The 22,196-nt window shown below is 44.2% G+C and overlaps 1 protein-coding gene across 1 annotated transcript in view; it reads right to left on the bottom strand.

The window, feature by feature from the left end:
* The window catches only part of LOC134577352 (phospholipase A2 inhibitor and Ly6/PLAUR domain-containing protein-like), a 40,978-nt gene that overhangs the window by 3,050 nt on the left and 15,732 nt on the right, over positions 1-22,196 (bottom strand). The window contains exon 2 of the mRNA XM_063436057.1: positions 9,201-9,320. Within this exon, the coding sequence (XP_063292127.1) occupies positions 9,201-9,320 (120 nt within the window). The remainder of the gene's footprint in view (positions 1-9,200; positions 9,321-22,196) is intronic.

The following is a 22,196-nucleotide window of genomic DNA, read 5'->3' as shown; positions in this document are numbered from 1 at the left end:
GTTCGAAGTGGGTCGGTACTTCGACTTTTGTTGAACTGTCGAAGTATCGTCGAGATTACGGGTCGGCGGGTTCGAAGATAAAATGGCCGCCGCCACGTGGTCCTTTGTCCGATGTCGGCCACCTCGAGGACTTTGGTAGTTTTAACGCTTCGTTAGTTTTCCACTGTATTTGCAATGTCATTTGTACAAAGTCACAACCCTTCGCATGATCTCTCAGGGACCATAAGCACGGGGCAAATCAGACGAACCCAATAGGTTTAGTCCAGACGGATGGGTCTGTCACAGGAGATATGGATGAAATGGGTAGTGTCAGGGTACCTGTAGTCTCTACCTCAGAGGAGGTGAGAGACTTAGACGTTTATCCTCCCAGAGGGGTTGTTTCTTCCGTTCCTCGCGGTCCTCTCGGCCATTTACAAGCCGACCGCGAGGGATCCACTTCCTTATATGACGCGACGCTCAGTAGTCGACGTCATGACGCCAACCCGGGTCGACCTGTCAGTCAAGTCCCGAGCACCAATCAGGACTCGTCGGGGGCGTGATTACCCTCTAGAATCAAGGTATAAAGTAAGGCTTTCGGCATCTGCTCATTGCCCTGTCGTGGTTCTAGCCTGTCTAGTCACTCAGTGCTCTTGTATTCTAGTTGTCTCTTTGGTTCTGACCCGGCTTGTTTGTACTACCCTGTTTACCTCTGTTACCCTTTGACTCGGCTTGTCTCTCGCTTACCTGTCCTCTCGTTCCCTCGACCTCAGCTTGTTCTTAGACCATTCTCTACTTACTCCTTACGTTAAGTCCGGCCATTCTAAGGTCCGGTATACGTACCTACCACCTGTTTGTACTCTGCGTGTTGGATCCCTGTCCCGATCCTGACAGGTAGGAGGGAGATATGGATGGAAGGGGGAGATATGGAAGGGGTGGAGACATGGATGGAAGAGGGGAGAGTGAGATATAGATGGATGGGGATGGGAGATATAGAAGAAGGGATAGAGAGATATGAATGGAAAGGGGGAGAGATACATGAATGGAAAGGGGAGAGAGACATGGATGGAAGGGGGGAGACAGGGATGGAAGAGGGGAGAGGGAGATATTGATGGATGGGGATGGGAAATATGGATGGAAGGGGGATGGGATATATAGAAGAAGGGGTGAGAGAGGTATGGAGGGAAAGGGGGAGAGAGACATGGATGGGAGAGAGAGACATGGATGGAATGGGTAGGAAGGAGATATGGAGGGAATGGGAAGATATGAAAGGGGTGGAGACATGGAGAGAGATGTTGGGGAGAGACCTGGATGGAAGGGGGGGTATGGAAGGGGTGGAAAAATGGATGGAAGAGGGGAGAGGGATATATGGATGGAAGAGGGGAGAGGGAGATGAGAGGGAGATATACAATGAAGGGGGATGGGAGAGAAAGAAGAAGGGATAGAGAGATATGGATGGAAAGGGGTAAAAGAGACATGGATGGAAGGGGGGAGACAGGGATGGAAGAGGGGAGAGGGAGATATGGATGGAAGGGGATGAGAGATATAGAAGATATAGATATAGAAGAAGGGAGGAGAGAGATATGGATGGAATCTGACACTACTAGTGCGACACAAAACAAGAGGATAATAGGCGCTCGCTATAGTAAATTATGAGCAGGCAGCAGTGTACAAAACAAGGATTCCCAAAACCTTGTATGTGAATAGAAATTGGAAAAATAAAAAGGGTGTATACCGCGCCTAGAGGTATTGGTATAGAAAATTATACATACATATATTTGATGGATATTACTACTTTTTTATTACTACTACTATACTACTAGTGCGATCTCTGCACCCTGCCATGGATCCCCAGGGCAACGTACAGGCAAAAAAACACAATCAACCCATTCGTGGCGGCAACCATGAAGATCTGGCACAGGCAGGGCACAAAACAATACCTGACAACGGATCTGGGCCCGCTGTTACCCTTAAGGGGCAACCCAGACTTCCCAGTGGCTACCTACCTGACTGAGACTGCAGTTTGCAGAGGGACAGAGGGAGCGAGCATAGAGGACACTTCAGACAGTGGTATTACTAATGAGATAGTAAGTAACTTCTTGAAGTGAAGCTTTTAAATGAATTATAAATGTACCCAGGATTACATATTGTTTGCATGAGAAAGATAGTTTGTGTTGGTTTAGGTCTTTTTTTTGGCCTTTGAGTTTGACATGCTTGGCTTACAGGATGGAGATATGGTAAGAGCAAAGGAGCTGAGTTTGGCCCAAAGTAGCTTACAATCATCAGGATATGTGGTAAAATAGCACTGTGCCACAGGAGTCGTACCCCAACACACAGGAAAGAGGAAAGAGGAAAAGGTGGGTCCGTAATACGTATTACTGAGCCTTAGAATGGCCTAACTTAACATATTAATACAACAAGAAACAGGGTCAAGCAGTGGCGTACACACGATCCATGGGGCCTCGTTGCGAAAATTGATCCGTGGGCCCCCCACCCTGGCGCTTACTCTGCATGGGCCGGGGCCGCTACACATGACGGCGGGCACCTGGTCGCAGGGCTGTGACCCCTGCGACCGTGGTGTGCACCCCGTGCATGCAGATACACATACACTTAAAAGACCACTATAGGCACTCAGATCACTTCAGCTCAATGAAGCGGTCTGGGTGCCAGGTCCCTCTGGTTTTAACCCTACAGCTGAAAACATAGCAGTTTCATAGAAACTGCTATGTTTCACTGAGGGTTAATCCAGCCTCTAGTGACAGCCGCTAGAGGCGCTTCCGCGATTCCGCTGGACGTCCATAGGAAAGCATTGAGTAATGCTTTCCTATGGGCGGTTTGAATGTGCGCGCAGCTCTTGCCACGTATGCGCTTTCAGAGCTGAGAGGCGGATCGGGGCGGAGAGATCCCCAGCGCCAAGGGAGCCCGGTGCTGGAAAAAGGTAAGTGCTGAAGGGGTTTTAACTACACACACCCACTATCATGTACAGACGCATACACACTAGCTAACAGACACACATATTTACTGACAGACACACACTCAGTGACAGACAAACATACACACTCACTTACAAAACATACACTCTCACTGACAAACACACACTCACTAACAGACACACACAAACTAGCACACTCAGTAACAGACACACACAGTAACACACACACTCACTGACACACAAACTAACACACACACACACTGACACTCACTAGCAGACACACACTCAATAACAGAAACACAAACACACTCAGTGACACACACACAGTAACACTCACTAACACACTTACTGACACTCACTAGCAGACACACTAACAGACACACACAAACTAACACACACAGTAGCACACTCACTGATACACACAAACTAACACACTCATTAACAGACACACACACAGTAACACACTCACTGACACACACAAACACACATATACATACACACTCACATTTTATTTTATTTAATCCCCCAGCCTCCCTACCTTTGGGAGTGCTGAGGGGATTCCCTGGGGTCCAGTGGGGCTGCTGGGCAGTCCTGTAGGTGGCACGAGGGAGCACTTGAGATCCTCCTGTTCAGCTCCCTCATGCGCCGCTTACTGATGCTGGAGCCGGAATGACGTCATATTCCGGCTCCGGCATCAGTGCGGGGCACGCAAGGGAGCTAGGCAGAGAGCACTCAGGGGAGAATGCTCCATCGTGCTCCCACCCGCCACTGCCAGCCTCGGGGGGCCCTGAGGTGGCCAGATCCTGGGCCCCCCAGGAGAAGAGGCTGGCAAAATGTGGCCACACTGGCGTGCATACCGGGTCGCAGGGTGGCCGGGCTCCTGGAGTCCCGGGCCCAGTCACAGCTGCGACCACTGTGACCGCAGTATGTACACCAGCTTGCGATAGCGGTATGTACGACAGCTTGCCAGCTTCTTGCCCTGTGACAATTTCCCCTGGGGTGTATTGCCTTTTAAAAACACTATTTGTGCATATTGGGAATTAGCACAATGCCCCTTTCAAACATGCGACGGTGGCCATCTTAAATTGTCCAGCAGTGTTTTGTCGTCGAGTGTATGAAACTGTTTTGGGCATGGGACCATGTGCTCAGTGGGGCAAAAATAAGACTTCCAGGAAATTCCTGAACCCCTGAACTGAACTGGGTGATTTTTGGATATTTTGTTCACACAGATCGGGGCTATCAGGGGACTTTTTTCGAAATATGTTGTATTTTGGGGTACTTTTTGGGGTTTGTGAAAATGTATGTGTGACAGACCGCTGGCACTCCGACCGAGTATCTCCACCAATCGATGCTCCTAGTGCTCGCTGAGGACTCCAAGCACTACAACCGACACCATCAGCACTGCAGAGCCCACTTCCCACGATGCAGCTGCGCCAGGGTCTCGCCGTTTCCACCCACCCTGGACCCAAGGCCAGGATCCAGCTTCCAGTGGGTGAACCTCTCTTTCCCCAGAGAGCGTAACAGGAACAGAACAGCTCTTACTAGAGCTCAGTGATTATAGCAAGAGAGTATGACGAGCATAGCAATCCCTTGTAGCCGATTCCCCCAATAAGAGACAGGACTCGGATTGAGAGTAAAGAAGAACTCAAGCTTTTAATGAAACACTCTGCTTTTATGCCCATTATACACACATAGTACTGCCCACAGGGTTTTGTAAAACAACCAATAAAATACGTACATTATAGTAAAACACTCCCAGCAATTACACACAAATCCTCCCCTCTGCCTGTGATATAATTACTGAACACAATGGGTTAAAGTAATTATCACAGGCAGGAAAAATACACTTTTTACACATGTACAGTAACTTTAAAAATATACATTCAACCTTCATCAAAGTTACATATTAATACTCAGCACACTTTAATTACACACATGTCCAAAATCCAGCTAATTCCTTTCAGGGATTAAAAAGTTAGCTGGAAGTCCTTTATGACCGACTGCAAGCACAATTTCCTGCCCAAAACAGTTCCATAGATTTGGGCTGTGCGGTCGGTCTATTTCACACTGAAAAAAAATGACTAAGTCCCATTGCCGAACGGGACTTAGTCTCTGTGGCTGCAAACTCAGTGGAGGAGAAGGTAAGGGTCAGCGGTAGAGTTGAGCGGACACCTGGATGTTTGGGTCCGGGCGGGTTCGGCCGCACTTTGAAAAAAAGTCCGGATTCGGGCTCGAACTTGACTCTGAACCCGAACCCCATTGAAGTCAATGGGGACCCGAACTTTTGGCCACAAAAATGCCTCTAAAAAACTCCTGGAAAGAGCTAGAGAGCTGCAAAAGCAAGTATAAAGAGTAAGACAAGTGCCCTGCAAACAAATGTGGAGAGGGAAATCACTTAAAATAACATAAAATACATACAAATTTAAAATACAGCTGAGCCATAAAATAGCACTAGATGGAATCTTTGATTTTAGCTTTGGAAGAACATAAATCAAAATCTAAAGCATGGCTGTCAGGAGGATCAACAGAATTATCCATTTGAGAGAGGGTTGGAGTGCAGGGTATTCTCTTTCATTGTTCAAACTGAGTTCAACTCCTGACGCATGGAGAAAATGCCTTCACAAGCCTCTGCTATTGTGTACATAGTTTATACTAAGTGACCCATATGTTGAGGAGGCAGTGACCGTGGCGGTGTAGGTGGAAGCGGCGGTGGAGGAGGAGGAGGTAGCCAACACTGTTTTATATATATATATATATATATATATATATATATATATATATTTTTTTTTTTTTATTGGTGTAGCCCCCAAAATATTGGGACATATAAAAAAAGAAACATTTGCGGCCTGCAGTGCATTTCTTGCAGTCCTGATGCATGGAGAAATGCTCAACTCCTGATGCATGGAGAAAAGGCCTTCACAAGCCTCTGCTAATGTGTACCTAGTTTATACTAAGTGACCCATAGGTTGAGGAGGCGGTGACTGTGGCGGTGGAGGTGGAGGATGAGGTAGCCAACACTGTTTTTAATGTTTGTTTGTTTTTTTAATTGTGGTAGCCCACAAAATATTGGGACATGCAAAAAAAAGAAACATTTGCAGCCTGCGGTGCATTTCTTGCAGTCCTGATGCATGGAGAAATGCTCAACTCCTGATGCATGGAGAAAAGACCTTAACAAGCCTCTGCTAATGTGTACCTAGTTTATACTAAGTGACCCATAGGTTGAGGAGGGGGTGACCGTGGCGGTGGAGTAGGAGGATGAGGTAGCCAACACTGTTTATATATATATATATATTTTAATTGGGGTAGCCCCAAAATATTGGGACATTTAAAAAAGACAACTCTGTTCCGCAGAGTAGCTGTTGACATTATAGTTGTGCAGGCACTTTGTTGACTCTAGAAAACCTCGGGCCAATCGCACATCCCGTGGTGGCGACTTTGCATGCGGATATCAACTTTCGATGCCAGTTTCTGCGCCTACCATGGTGACCACGGGTAACGGGGAATCAGGGTTCCATTCCGTACAGGGACCCTGAGAAACGGCTACCACATGCAAGGAAGGCAGCAGGCGCGCAAATTACCCACTCCCGACGCGGGAAGGTAGTGATGACAAATAACAACACAGGACTCTTTAGAGGCCCTGTAATTGTAATGAGTCCACTTGAAATCCTTTAACTCTGATCAATTGGAGGGAAGTCTGGTGCAGAGCCACTGACCCGTTCGTGCTGCAGCTGAAACTCCACTATTGCCTGCTGCTCGCACAGTCTCATGAGGCGGTGAGAGGGAAGGGCGAAGTGACACTGCAACGCAGACAGATGAGCAGCAGCAGGGTGACAACACCAAAAGTGCGCACAGCCGCTACAGTGAATTTCACATCCTGTTCCAAGTTGCGGATAAGTCTGGTGATGGCTTCTGGTATCCAGTACTCTTTTTACTGAAGCTGCCTCAGGTTCCTGGTATGTGGCCGCACAAACGCTGGCGCTCAACACCAGGGGGTGTGCAGTTACCCTGCACCAGATCCTGCTAATCCATTCCACACTGTGACTCCTAACTTCAACATCAGGCATAGTGGGTCCCGGTCGTCCGACCGCCGCCCAGACAGTGTCTGGGTCCTGGTCACCGGACTGCCCACCTGACTGTGAAACTACGAATGGATTGTTAAACTCTATTATGGATCCTTTGATCGCTACATGCATTACTTGGATAACTGGTAATTCTCGAGCTAATACATGCCGACGAGCGCAAGGGGACGGCTGCTCCGCTTTTGCACCCTTCTCCCTCTTATACCAGAAATTACTAGTCAAATACAAAGCCAAGCTCAGGATACCAGAAATTACTAGTCAAATATGAAGCCGAGGTCAGGATACCAGAAATCACGAGTCAAATACGAAGTCGAGGTCAGTTACCAGAAATCACGAGTCAAATATGAAGCCGGGTCAGGATACCAGAAATCATGAGTCAAACACGAAGCCGAGGTCAAACACAGGAAATCCCAAGGGAATCTCGAGGAGCACTAAATGAGGATCCAACAGATACCACTATATGGCAATGAGTAAAGGCTAGAACAGACTTTAAATACCTTCAGAAGAGTTCAAACAGTATTGGATCACCTAGATGACGTGGTCCCTTTAAGGTCGTGACATCATGGGAATAAGTTATTTAAGGAGCTGCAGCGCAACCTACGAACCAGCCGAGGGAGCCGTTCGCTGGACCGAAGGTGAATATACTATTCAGTCCGCGTGACCTGAGGACTGCAGTAGGAGAGGAGCGATGTGAAATGAAATGGTTAGAGGAGAAGATTTCATTGAGTGAATGCAGCAGGGAAAATACTTTAACTGGGTAGTTGTTATGGCGGTCACTTTTGATCTAGGGCTCCCCCTTTTACGCTTACAGTATGATGTAAGAGGCTCTATTCCTGATCCCTGGTAAAGATACAACTGGTTTAACCTATGGTAAATATCTGCTTGAATGAAAGAATTTAAAAGCAATTCAATACCATTAGAAACCTAATAACAAAGGATTGGAGAAATACCATGACTGTCTTAAAGGAGTTTATGGATTCTTTAATTACAATGTGATACATTGCAACATTACATTCTGCTTGCACTCTGGATTCTATGCTAATCCTAGTCATTATGTAACCAAATGTAAATATGTATTTAATCTTTTTAATGCAGACGCCTAATAATGTGCATCATTAATAATTTAATGACATCTAATATTATATGTATCTATATATACAGCAGCATTAGGAGTTAAAGGAACAGAAGTGTAACTCCTCCGCCTGCTGTATCTCAGGGTTGGAATATGCTCCTGGGATCCATGGCACACTTATTACTGAAATGGGTAATAATAAACGCAGGTTGTACATATTTATGTATCTTTTATTCATCTTAATTTCAGGCGCCCCATTTTTCTTATGGCAAGAGAGTACCATGTGCCTCATTTTAGGACCCAATATGCTGACATTCAACTATTATTGCACTTGAACTTTGTGTGGTTTAAATAAAGATTTATTCTGACCCTATAGTGATATAAAAAGCACAATTTAGCCACCCTGCCCCCCACCTTGTCCTCCCTAAATATAGTTAAATCTTAACTGTATTCAAGTCTGCTGGCTCTGCTCCTAATCTGCCTCCTTGGCTGACATCATCAGAATTGATGATCGCAGCCAAACACCATGTTTTCCCATAGGAAAGCATTGGATTAGCTGAGATTGTCAATTCTGATGATATCAGCCAAGGAGACAGGCCTGTGACCGAGCCAAACACAGCCCTGGCCAATTAGCATCTCCTCACAGAGATGCATTTAATTAATGAATTTCAATGAGGAAAGTTCAGTGTCTCCATGCAGAGGGTAGAATGTCAGTCATACCGTGCAGCACTGCCCCAAGGAGCTCCTCTAGTAGCTATCTGAGGAGTGGCTACTGGAGGTATCACTAGGCTGTAATGTACATGCCGCTTTTTTCTGAAACAAACAGTGTTTACTGCAAAAAGCCTGAAGGGACTGATTATACTCACCACAACAACTACATTAAACTGTATACTATACATTAAGCTGTAGTTGTTCTGGTAACTATAGTGTCCCTTTCAATTGTGTTTTGACGTGTGTGCTGTTAAACACGCTCGGTTGCTGCACCGGATTTAAAAGCACAGATAACTTTTAATAGTACAGGATTAATCGCATTGATGTATGCAGAGATTCAAATATAAAGTGCTATAATATAAATAAACATTTGTGAAACTCGTAAATCTATCATAAATTCTACATTATATTTTTCAAATGAAGGAGTTACCCATGAAGGTCACACCATATGCTGACAGACAGGTGTATTCATCGGATGGGCAGGAGACAGCTTTTCCAGAACATTGAGTTCCATTGAGGTTCACACATTGGGTGCATGAAAGACAAAAACCTGCATTAAAATACAGAGAAAAAATGGTACATTTACAGATAATCACAAATCTAATATAACAATCTATAAATATCTGTCCGTATCTGTCTCTCCGTTAATCTGAAAGCAACAGAGAGCACTGGGCATGTCACTCATAACACTGGGGTATTCTCAGAATTATTTTTCCTCTTTTCCAGAAACTCCGCCATTAATTTCATAGAAATTAATTAGCAATTTCATGGATTTACAGGTTCACTCACACTTTGGATCTTTTAAGAAGAATACACAAAGATGTTTGTCCGCCCCAATGAATGTCACATTACCGCATCTTAACTGCAGCTCTTGTTATAGTCAGTCATTAATATAAGTATACTTCAGGTATGGCATCAGTTATTTGATGGTCATGCCCCCTCACACATCCCCTCAAGAACTGATTGGCTGTTGTTAATTACCTTTGGGTGCAGTACTCTGATATAAGGGAGTCCACGTTCAGTAAATCTTTTGCCTCTGACGAAGGTGCATATATACTGCACCGAAACGCGCGTCAGGTTCTTTCCTATGAGTCAATTTTCACTTGCAAACACAGGGGCACTTAACTGCACTGTGTGATACACGTTTCTGTTATGCTTTAAGTTTTTCCTTTACATTTTTTTCTTCTATGCCTAGTAAGTTTAACAGGGAGAGGGGCTTTCTCTACTTTACTTTACATTATCTGTCCTACTTTTGCTTATTAGTGCTGCTGATCCTCTAGACAGTAACCTTTCTCCCTTTAGCATTTTTATCGTTGCTCAGGAATTAAGGGGAGATCTACTAACACCCTATGCATTAAAAGGCCAGGACTCATTAAGCCTATATGTATATTGCAGACTTAGGTGTTTAGCACTTCATCTCTTCACCTACTTAGGCATGGGAGTTTGTTATGATTTATGATTTACATTTTTTCTTCTATGTCTATCTAGTAAGTCCCACAAGGAGAGAGGCTTTCTTTATTTTACTTTATCCGTCTGTCTACTTTTAATTTATTAGGGCTACCAATCTTTTAGACAGTGACCTTTCTCCCTTTAGCACTTTTTCTGGTGCTTAGTTACTAAGGGGAGATTTGCAAACACCCTATGTATTAAAGGGCCAGGACTAATTACGCCTATATCCATATTGCAGACTTAGGTGTTTAGTAACTTTATCTCCTCACTTACTTGGCATGGCAGTAGCCTTATAAGGCTAGCTCGGTATTTATTATTATTTGGAGTCAATTTATTTCTGTGTTGATACTTTCTGTTTCTTTAGATATTTAGTGGACTCCCTCTGGTTACATTGTTCCATACCACTGGATGCTTTGGTGCCTACGTCTTTATCTCCAGTAAGCATTATATTCAAACACACTGCATTAACTACACGCACACTCTCCACATCCACTCTACAAACACACTGCATCTTTGTGGGGTGACTCGGGGGCAGGCCGTGTGGGTGGGTCAAACGGATGTGCTCGGGGGTGGGCCCCATGGGTCCAGGCCTTGAGCTGTGTTAGGGGCCCCAAAATTTCTAATGGAATCCCTGTCTGAAGGTGTCTGCACCTGTGGGAGGTGCATATAGCAAGTTCCTCCACTGAACCACCAGGGATTTTAATGAGGATTCATACCCCTAATCCCTGGCTAAAAGAAGACAGGAGGGAGCAAAAATAAGTTTAGAATAATTTTATTTCAGTAAAGAGCCCCTCCCACTGCAAACACCCCACACAATATATTCACAAACTACAAATAGTTTACACATACACAATCCCACAAACAGCTCCCACACAAACATGTCCGGATTGGCCCACTGGCATAGTCATCTTTTCTGGCCAGTGCGCGTCCACCAAGTGCATACCGGCCCGCGGAGAGCACTGCACAGTCACAGGGTGACCCGCATGAGGGAAAGCTCTCCCCTCCTGCTGGTCACTGAATGTAGTGTTGCTGAGCAGCCAGACCACAGTAGAAAAGCTTCTGTTCCCCTACCCTGTCTGACAGGAAGTGCTCACAGAGTGCACAGAACTGCTTCCCGTCAAACTGGGGAGAGGATCAGAAGCTCCTCTACCCATGGCTCAGCCAGCTACCTCAAGGTACTTGGGGGATGGGGGGGGGCTAATAAGACACATGAAAGGCTGTGATAAGGGGGCTAATGAGGCACTTGGGGGGCTGGGAGATACATAGGGGATTAATGAGACACATGCAGGGCTGGGGGACTAATCAGACACATAAGGGGGTGGGGGTTAATGAGACACATGGGGGGCTATTGAGACACAGGGGCTGGGAGGTAATGAGACACATGGAGGGGCTGGGGAGAAAAAATACACACAGAGGAGTGGGAAAGAGACACAGAGGGGCTGAGAAAGGGAAACGGGAGACACACAGAGAGACTGAGGAAGACGAACAAGAAACACACACATAGGGGCTGGGTAAGGAGAGAAAGAGACACACAAAGGGGCTGGGATGAAGTAAAAGTTACACAAATAGCAGTTTTAAGATACACACAAGGGGTGTAAGATACACAAAGGGGAAAAACAGGAGATAAGATACACTAAAGAGGGCAAAATAATCAATAGAGGGCCTATAGACACATAGCAGCACTCAGTTCTTCAGCACAGGAGTCTATGCCAAAGAGTTAATCGACAGGTGAGAGAAAGACATCTTATTAAAGCGACACTATAGTCACGAAAACCACTACAGTCTAATATGATGGTTCTGGTGTCTATAGGCTGTCCCTGTAGGCTGAGCACTCTAAATTCGAATGTTTCAGAGAAAAGGCAGTGTTTACATTACTGTCTAGGAACACCTCTAGTGACAGTTACTCAGACGGCTGCTAGAGGTGCTTCCTAGTCCAGTGCTGCTCAGTGTGCAGCATATATGTTGTGCATATCCACGCTCTTCATGATGGCGCAGATCAATATATTTAATATATTGGTATATTTAGAGGGCTCTGGGACAGGGTCTATAGTCTGTGAGGGGGAAGCTGGCCTCCAAGTCCCTCCAAAGGCCACAGGAACATCCATTACACACTCACTCAGACTGTGAGATAACTAACAGAAGAGACAGAATTGATGTATTATCAGACCTTAGACTGACCAGACTTAACGTATATAAAAGAGAAAACCTTGGTCAAATGGCAATATAAGATCAGATTATCAGATAAGTGGATAATTGGAGGAATAAGCCAGGTCACAGAATAAAAGGAAGACAAGGAGCAGGTAGCTGGGAAGAGACTGAATCACTAGACCCAAACCGGGACAGTCACAGTCTGGTCCCGCTAACCTGTGTACCGCAAGGAGACTCCAGGGGTCTCCAGGGGCTTAACCCCTAAACTACGTCAATACAAAACAAGCGAAAAAAGATGCTAAAGGGTCTCAAACTAAAACAAGCTGTGAGACCCCATGCATCCCCTGGATATCAGTACAGCCAACTGGAAAAATGAAAATATATAAATGCTGTTTGGCTTAATAGCCCACAACAGAGAGGTAAGTACTACAATAAAATAAAGTATATACAAAAGATCTAATCCCTACTATGTGAAAAAACTGCAAAGGGCACACATGCACTACAATCAAAGTGCAGGGGTATATATGGGATACCAAAAATGAAAATAAAAAAACTTTTAATAGAAAATGATAAATGAAAGTATCCATACCCCTAGTAACCCCACAGCCATACAGTCTTATATTGCATGTACAAAGCTGGAACCTAAACCTCAAAATCGGTGGTATAATGTAGGTCACCAGCCCCCCTTCCGGTATACAGGATCCTAATGATGCAAAAAGGAGATAGAGCAGTACAGAGAGAGAGAAATATTGAACAAGATCAGAGGTCAGTGACAAATGTACTGACAATTACTTTATAAAGCCTCTCTCCCTGTAAAACTAGCTAAACAGACATAGTAGGGAGAAATAGAAAGAGTAAATCAAAGATAGTGGTTAGAGCATCATCAAGGTGCTCTACACCCAAGGTGTCTATTAAGTGCCCATGTGAGAACAGCAAAGTGATAGTAACAAAACGCCCGACGTGCGTTTCGGTGCTTAGGTAATGCACCTTCGTCAGGGACCAACTGAATGAGGTGACTAACCTCCCTTAAATATGAAAAGCGCCAAAATTACCGATGTACCTGTAGCCAATCCAATGAATGGGGGAGAAATTCCCTCAGGTGCTGCAGTGATGGGTCCGGTTAGTTGAGAAACTCAGAGCCGGGTAGGTACATCACGTGATCGTTAGTACGGAGAAGCGGATTGGTTTCCCTATTGGGCTTATGTGATTGGATATAGCCCACGTGGGACCCGTCCAATCAGCGGGTAGTGTGCGTGTGGATGACACGCCCCCTGGGTGGCTTCATTGTAAAGCCGTTCATACCCAGTTAATAGCTGTCATCCAAGTTGACTCAAAATCCTATGCCTCTCAGCCAGCCGTCCAGTCGGATCTGAAAACGGCATCTGATCACAAATAAATGCCCACCTCCTATTAGCGTTCTCAATAGGGGAATAGTCCTATATATTGCACTGACTCCCCAAAAGAAACACACCTTTATTGTTTTTTTTTTTAAAAATTTGAGCATACAATACTGTAATGAAAGGCGGAGTAACCCACTCACAGTCTGCAAAACATGTACCCCATACTATGATCAGCTTGAATATGTGCTTAAATACACAGAACCCTGTTAAAGTAAAGGGTATGTTTACCCAGAGGCACAAGGGCATTGGAGATCTAGTAATGAGGTGTACAGGTACCAGGTAACCTGGCAATTATGATATACAAAGGTATAGGCTGAAGAAAAAGCCAACAGCATAAAAATAAAAAATCCAAAGGTGCTATACAAACATATGAGTGTGCATGAGGCGTATTTATATATACATATTAACAAAAGGGACCATAAATCTCAATCTGAGATGAAAGATGTGTAAGAGAAGCCCTCATTGAGACCAAGGGGTGAGAGTGTCTTGAGTTTGTAAATCCAAAAACTCTCTCTTTGTAAGAGTCTTTTGTCAAGATCACCCCCCCTTGGTCCCAGTGTAACTTTTTCCAAGCCACAGAACCTGATCCCATCTGGGGACCCCCTATGATGTACTTTGAGATGTTTTGAGACTGGTGTGTCTGTCAGTCTCCTAGGGTTCACTGAGTTCACGTGTTCCCTTATTCTCAACTTAAACATTCGGGAAGTTTTTCCAACGTAAAGTTTTCCACACGAGCATGTGAGTAGATAAACTACGCCCTTCGTTTGGCAGTTGAAAAAGTGTTTAACCTTAAACTCCTGGGAGTATGAGGAATCTGTAAAGGTTTTGGATGGGCGACGTATGAAATGGCAAGCCTTACACCTACCACACTTGTAGGTGCCTATCACTGGAGACTTTAACCAAGTGGGATTCTGGGGGGTGTTCTTCAGATGGCTGGGGACTAATAAATCCTTAAGGTTAACCCCCCTTCTTGCAGTGACAGATGCATGAGGGGTAATCACTTTATGTACGTGGGGATCTTGATGCAAAAGAGGCCAGAATCTTTCCAGGATCTTAAGAATTTGATTCCAGCCGGCATCATAGTTCCCGATACATCTAATCACATCTTGTGATGATTTGCGATTACTATCCTCTGAGAGTAGATCGTTTCGATCTGCAAGTAATGCACGTTTATATGCATACTTAATGCATCTGTTTGGGTAGCCTTTCTGTTTGAACTGGCTCCGAAGGGTCTTAGCCTTCAGTTTAAAGTCCTCCAAATTGGAGCAGTTCCTACGGAGGCGTAGGTATTGCCCTATAGGTATACCTTTTTTAAGTGGTGGGGGGGGGGGTAACTTTCCCAATTAAGCAAGTTATTAGTCGCTGTTGGTTTCCGAAATAACGTGGACTTAAGGTGTCCGTCCTCTGTCAGTATGATGGTAATGTCCCAAAAATTAATTTTATTTCCCCCTACTTCACTTGTTAGTTTCAAGTTGATGTCATTTACATTTAGAGTCATCACAAATTCATGGAAGAGGTCAATGGTGTCCGTCCAAATCAGCAGGACGTCATCAATGTATCTCTTCCAAATTTTGATATGTTTGGTATACTTCTGCATATGGGCACTAAAAACCATGGTTCTCTCCCACCATCCTAAGTGGAGATTGGCATATGAGAGGGCACATGCCGTCCCCATAGCCGTCCCTCTTAACTGATGGTAATATTTCCCCTGGAACATGAAAAAATGATGTGTCAAAATGAATTGCATTAGATCATGCACCAGGCGGTTATGTGGGGGAGAGGCACCAGGTTGCTCATCCAAAAAAGCCCGGAAGTGCTTCAGGCCCACTCTATTTGGTATAGAGCTATATAGGTTCTCGACGTCAAGGCTACACAAAATTGCATCCCCCGTGACTTTGATTTCCCCAATGATGTTCAGAGTGTGCTTAGTATCTCTCAAGTAAGATGGAAGTTCAGTGACTAGTTTGCGTAGAATCTGGTCTACATAAAGGCTCATGTTCTGGGTTAAGTTCCCTCTACCCGAAACAATTGGTCTCCCACTAAGATCAGGTTTTTGTGTATGTATTTTTGGGAGAGCATAAAATGTCGCTGTTATGGTTTTTTTTGTCAAAATGAAGTTAAATTCATCTTTTGAAATTAAAGATGAAGATAGGGCCGTATCGAGAATACTTTTGAGTTCTACTAGGTATCTCTTAGTAGGATCACAGGGGAGTATTTCGTACATGTCTTTATCCTGAATAAGGCTATGTACCATCGACACATAGTCCGTTTTATTCAGGATCACCGTATTGCCCCCTTTATCTGATGGTTTAAAGATCACCTTGTCCAATGTTTGCAGATGTTTAAGTGATATCTGTTCCTTTGGAGTGATATTACTAGCAGGTTGGACTTGGAGTTCTTTATGCTTAACTTTGTCTATTTCCCCACATGTCAGCTCAACAAATAAATCAATATACTTGAATTCCGCTAGATGTGGGGTAAAAAGACTTTTCCTCCTAAGTTGGGTAAACGGAGGTTGTGAACTTGTTAACATGTCATTACAGGAGAGCAAGTCAACCAGAGTATCTAAAAGGTCTATATCTGAGGCTTGAAGGCCCAGGTTTTTGGCTCTCTTTTCATCGTGTAGAGCCAATTTCCTCGCAAAGAGGTGTATATCCTTCGTCCAGTTGAACTTGTCAAAATTAGACACTGGAACGAAGGATAGACCACGTTGTAAAAGTTGTAATTCTGGTTTCGTGGGTGTATACGAGGAAAGGTTAATGATCTGGTTTTCTATGGGAGTATTGGTTAGTAACGTTTCCTTCTGAACCTTTGAGGAGGTCTGCCCCGGCCCCGTATTTGAGAAGTCGTATTGTCCTCCATATACGGGTTCCCTAAAAAAGTAACCCCCCTTTTAAGGATGCTTCTGGTGTTATATTCATGGGGTGCCTGTGTGCTTCCCTTACTGGACTCAGAATCGGAACCACTTGTTTCGTATTCTGAAGTCGAGATAGGTTCAGAAAAGCTCTTCCTTGTTTTTTTATTTCTCCTATATACATTCCCATTTTTGAAATCCTGATTATCTCTTACAAATTTGGAATGTTTGTGAATCTTGATTTTGTTGGTATTTATCAAGGTTGTTTTTAAGTTTAGTTTCTAGAAGTTCAAAGTTAGATTCGTTCTTAAATTTCTCAATCTTATCAATTTGTTCATCCACCTCTTTGTTGATAGTTATCAACCTTTTTGATTCAAATTTGCAAAGTATTTCCATAAACCTATTTGAGCAAATGCCCGCTGCCTCCTCCCACTCTTTAATAAACTCTTCTTCCTCAATGTGTGACACTGGGATATTCTGTACTCTCAGGCCCCTAGGGATAAGTTGTTTTTTTAAATAATTTTCTAGGGACGCTATCTCCCAACCTGTTTTGATTTGTTGTTGAAATAGGTTTGTCAATCTATTGAATGATGAGAGAATATCGTCACTAGTAGAGGTATAACTTAATTCTTGATCTGAGAAGACTTGGTCAGTATCTCTACACCATACGTCCCTTTTGGATTTATCAAACAGAAAACTCGCCATTATACAGCACTAAACGGTACACTGGTATTAAAACCAAATTTAGAAAAAAAGAAGACAAGGAGCAGGTAGCAGGGAAGAGACTGAATCACTAGACCCAAACCGGGACAGTCACAGTCTGGTCCCGCTAACCTGTGTACCGCAAGGAGACTCCAGGGGTCTCCAGGGGCTTAACCCCTAAACTACGTCAATACAAAACAAGCGAAAAAAGATGCTAAAGGGTCTCAAACTAAAACAAGCTGTGAGACCCCATGCATCCCCTGGATATCAGTACAGCCAACTGGAAAAATGAAAATATATAAATGCTGTTTGGCTTAATAGCCCACAACAGAGAGGTAAGTACTACAATAAAATAAAGTATATACATAAGATCTAATCCCTACTATGTGAAAAAACTGCAAAGGGCACACATGCACTACAATCAAAGTGCAGGGGTATATATGGGATACCAAAAATGAAAATAAAAAAACTTTTAATAGAAAATGTCACAGAATATCAGCAGGTCACAGAATATCAGACAAACATATAAAACATATAATAAATGAGTGCTGCTCTGTGGCCGCCAGGTCAGGGTTACCGAGATAACAGAATCCAGAAGACAAGCCAAGGTTAACCAAAAAGGCTAGTGTTAATTAGGTACCAGAAAACAGACCATGCTAGGGCAGCGGAAAAGGTGTAATGTGCATTTAAATATGCTTATGTGTAAACTGATTGGTTGACGTCACTCCTGCAACCCCAAAAAATACAAGAATGGGTCTTCTGAGTGACACGATCCCCACAGGACCAGAAATGATGGGGCACTTTCATTTCATAAAAGGACATACCCTGCAAGTGAACAGTGTTCATTAGTCTTTCAGGGTCTGTCAGAGTCTGTCAGGGTGTGGGCCACACAAGTGATCGCACATACAAAATACACACAATACATATAACCCACACACATAAACACTCTCAAAGCACCCATAGATAGCACAAGCAGAATTCCTCAACATGCAAAAACAATACTATAAAAGATAAGTCCTGCACCCAAAGGGACTTCAGTTTTAGTTCGGCACAGAATTGGCAAAATGTTGTCTAATGTCAATCCCTTCTACAATGTTTACTTTTTGTATCCAGGTATGGAGTGACATGCATCAATGGCATATACTAATTCTTCTATACCCAGTTATAGAACAAGGCTTATTATTTGTTTATATATAACTATGACAACCTGGATTTTCTATTATGTGGTGTCATTGAGATAAGTCGCTAGCTCAGTATCAGGTCAGTTTTGAAAACGTTCTTCTTTTACATCTCACAAGAATACAATGCTGCCATAAAATACGTATACTATGTATGTGTCTTTTTCTTCTGGTGGTTTCAGTGTCATGAATACTGCAAGCCAGATTGCTGAATAGATTATAACTTTACTATCAGGCACAACTTTAATTCATGTCTACTTGTTTATTAAAATTACATTTATTCATTTGTTTCTCATTATATAAGAGTTGCAATAAACATAACGATTACAGTATTATTTGAATCTTTGTCCTTTACACCACACTGTATTATTAACTGTGTGTATGTATAGCACAACATATCTACAATCATTTGTTTGTATAACCTTAAGTAATGTGGACTATGATATTAATGCAAATATTTGCTACAAAATTAGCAAATAAGTTCTGCTTAAAACTCAATCCTCCGTTCTAGTTATTCTGTTACAGTAAAGAATAATGTAGCAATGTGTAAATAGAGATAAATCAATCTTCGAGTCAAATTGGAAATACTCCAAAATATTAAATTATATAAATATAAATTATTTACAACCTTATCTCAGACAGTAATAATACAGAAAATAGTCCCATATAGTTATAATACCAGGAGCAGTCACGAAGAGATGTATTACAGGGAGCAGTCAGATGGATTTATTATACAAAGAGCAGGACATAGAGTTATAATACAGGGAGCAGTCATGCAATGGCAGAAAGTAGGTATAGCGGAACCCCTGCTAAACTGTGAATTGCCCCGGTTAGCCTGCAATGTGTGTTACTGTACTGACATCCCTTTCGTGTGTTTCCCCTAGCTTGACCCTGTGTTTCATTCCTTGTGTTTTGTAGAACTGTAGAACTGCCTGCTCCCCATTCGGGAGTACCACCATGAATGGGACTCCATTCACCTCCTAAACGGGAACCACCACGAAGTCTCATTTAGAATGTGGTTTTAGAACGTTTGCCTCGTAAAGAGGTGTCAAAACCACAAACTGCAAGGGAAGCATCGACGCGTGCCGACCCTGGGTGGCGGACACCTTCTTTCAACCAAATTTACTAATTCTTAGTAAAGATTACTTAGTATTAGTAAATTATGCCCCTACTCGCTATACCGCTAATAAGGGGCATGTCTATTAAAAAGTGAGCAGCATATGGCTGCTCACTGTTAAAAAAAAAAAAAAAAAGAGGTCCCCCACTCCCGAGCCCCCACCCCTGAGCAGCGGGTGGAGGCCTTAAATTAGAATAATGGGGGGGACCTATTGTCCTCTCCCCAGGCCCCCAGAGCCCTAACTACTTATTGGGGAGGGACCTAATGTCCTCCCCCCCTTGCCCCCACCCCTGAGCGGTGGGTGGGGGCCCTAAATTAGAATGAGGGGGAGGACCTAATGTCCCCCCCTGGCCCCCACCCCTGAGCGGTGGGTGGGGGCCCACAAATACTAATTAGGGGGGGGACCTACTGTCCTTCCCCCTGGCCGCCACCCCTGTTCGGCGGATGGGGGCCCTAAATAAAAAAAATTACCCCTCCCCAGGGTGACTAGGGGTCCCCAAACCCCTCGTCACCACCCTCCCCAAAAGAATTATCCCTTACCTACCCCCCTCATCCTAAAAATAATGAGGGGGGGGCATTTAACTAAGTACCTGAAAAAAAATTACCATTTGATGTTTTCTTTCTTCTAAAATCTTATTTTTTTCAGCCCCAAAAAAGGCCAAATAAAAAGCCATAATAACCAACGCACTTAAAAAAAATAAATAAAAAAATAACGAGCACAAAAAAAAAAAAAATTGGTCTTGACCCATGGAGGGCTCCGCGCAGACTGAGCTCTGCAGGGTGGGGGAAGGCTTATAAACCCTTGCCCCTCCCTGCAATTAGGCTCAGAGCACTCTGATTGGTGGGTTTAAGCCATCCAATCAGAGTGCTCTGACAGGTAAATGAAGAGACTGACAGGTAAGTCTCTACATTTACCTGTCACAGCACTCTGATTAGTTGGTTTGAAATCCACCAATCAGAGTGCTCTGTGTCATATTACACAGTGTGGGAAAGTTCTTTGGAATTTTCCCTCGCTGTGTAATTTGACTCATAACACTCTGATTGGTGGATTAAGTAACCAGGGGGTGACTAGGGGTTTGGGGACCCCTAGTCACCTGGGGGAGTAGGGGTTAATTTTTTTATTTAGGACCCCCACCCGCCGCTCAGGGATGGGGGCCAGGGGGGGAGGACATTAGGTCCTCACCCTTCATTCTAATTTAGGGCCCCCACCCATCGCTCAGGGGTGGGGGCCAGGGGGAGGACATTAGGTACCCCCTAATTAGTATTTTAGGGCCCCCACCCGCCACTCAGGGATGGGGGCCAGGGGGGAGGACATTAGGTCCCCCACCCCAATTAGTATTTAGGGCCCCCACCCACCGCTCAGGGGTGGGGGCCAGGGGGGAGGACATTAGGTCCCCCCTGTGGCGAAACCGACCTTGCCACGTGTCCTTGGAGGGGGCTGCTTTCCCACCTCTTGCCTTTAGACTATGGCCCATGTTCTTTTTCCCTGCAGAAAGGCTGGTTTGTGCCTTTCTGCGGACTGTTAAAGCCATGCTACCCCAGATAGCTATGCCATGGAGCCCAGCCGTATACTGAAAGACTGTATGAAAGACTTTGGCTCCATGGCGATTAAACTGTATGTATGTGATCTGAGCGCCATCTGGTAATAATGTGCGCTCAGATCTAAGCTATCTGGGGATAGGTAGAATGTCTGTATTTTATGTCTTTTATTGTCCTTTGTCTGCCATGTGGCTAATGGAGTTTTGCCTCTGTCCTTGGAGATAATTGGATTTATTATTTGGGCAGAAAAGCCATGCTTCATTTCGTCACAAAGGACTTCGATCTATCTTTTGAACCACTGGACCAATTTGGATGATTTTGACATATGTTTGTATTTGGAGTATGCTGCTTATGGAACTGTGTGTTTTATGTTTGTGACATGTATATTTTAGAAGTTATAAATATTGTGTAAAAACTGTATTCCTCTGCCTGTGATAATGAGATTACCCATTGTGTTCAGTAATGATATCACAGGCAGAGGGGAGGATTTTGTGTGGGAGTGTCTGTGTGTATTGTACGGATTGATTGGTTGTTCTGTAATACCCTGTGGGCTGTACTGTGGTTGTGGATTGGGAATAAAAGAGACTGTATGTGCCAGGACAGAGAGATTCTGCTTAACCCTCAAACCGAAGTGTCATCTCGTTATTGGGGGAATTGGATTGTATGCTGACTGCCAGGAGTGTAACCCTTTCGTATGGTTTTCCTGTTCAGATGTTTCCAGGGTTCATGTGTTTTCAGGTCGGGAGATTGGTGCTTACAGTAGCTGCTTGTCTATCTGGAAGGGGATTATCGCCTAAATGGTTTTTAACCTCTGGTGAGCAAAACGGTCCGTTACACCCCTCAATTAGTATTTTAGGGCCTGGGGGCTGACATTAGGTCCTCCCCCCTCATTCTAATTTAGGGCCCCCACCCACCGCTCAGGGGTGGGGGCCAGGGGGGAGGACATTATGTCCTGCCCCCCTCATTCTAACTTAGGGCCTCCACTCACTGCTCAGGGGTGGGGGTCAGGGGGAGGATAATAGGTCCCCCCTAATTAGTA

The sequence above is a fragment of the Pelobates fuscus genome, chromosome 11 (genome assembly GCF_036172605.1).
Source record: "Pelobates fuscus isolate aPelFus1 chromosome 11, aPelFus1.pri, whole genome shotgun sequence".
In the NCBI taxonomy this organism is placed as follows: Eukaryota; Metazoa; Chordata; class Amphibia; order Anura; family Pelobatidae; genus Pelobates; species Pelobates fuscus.
The sequence above is the reverse complement of the archived record's forward strand: the minus strand, read 5'-3'. Positions and strand labels throughout refer to the sequence as shown.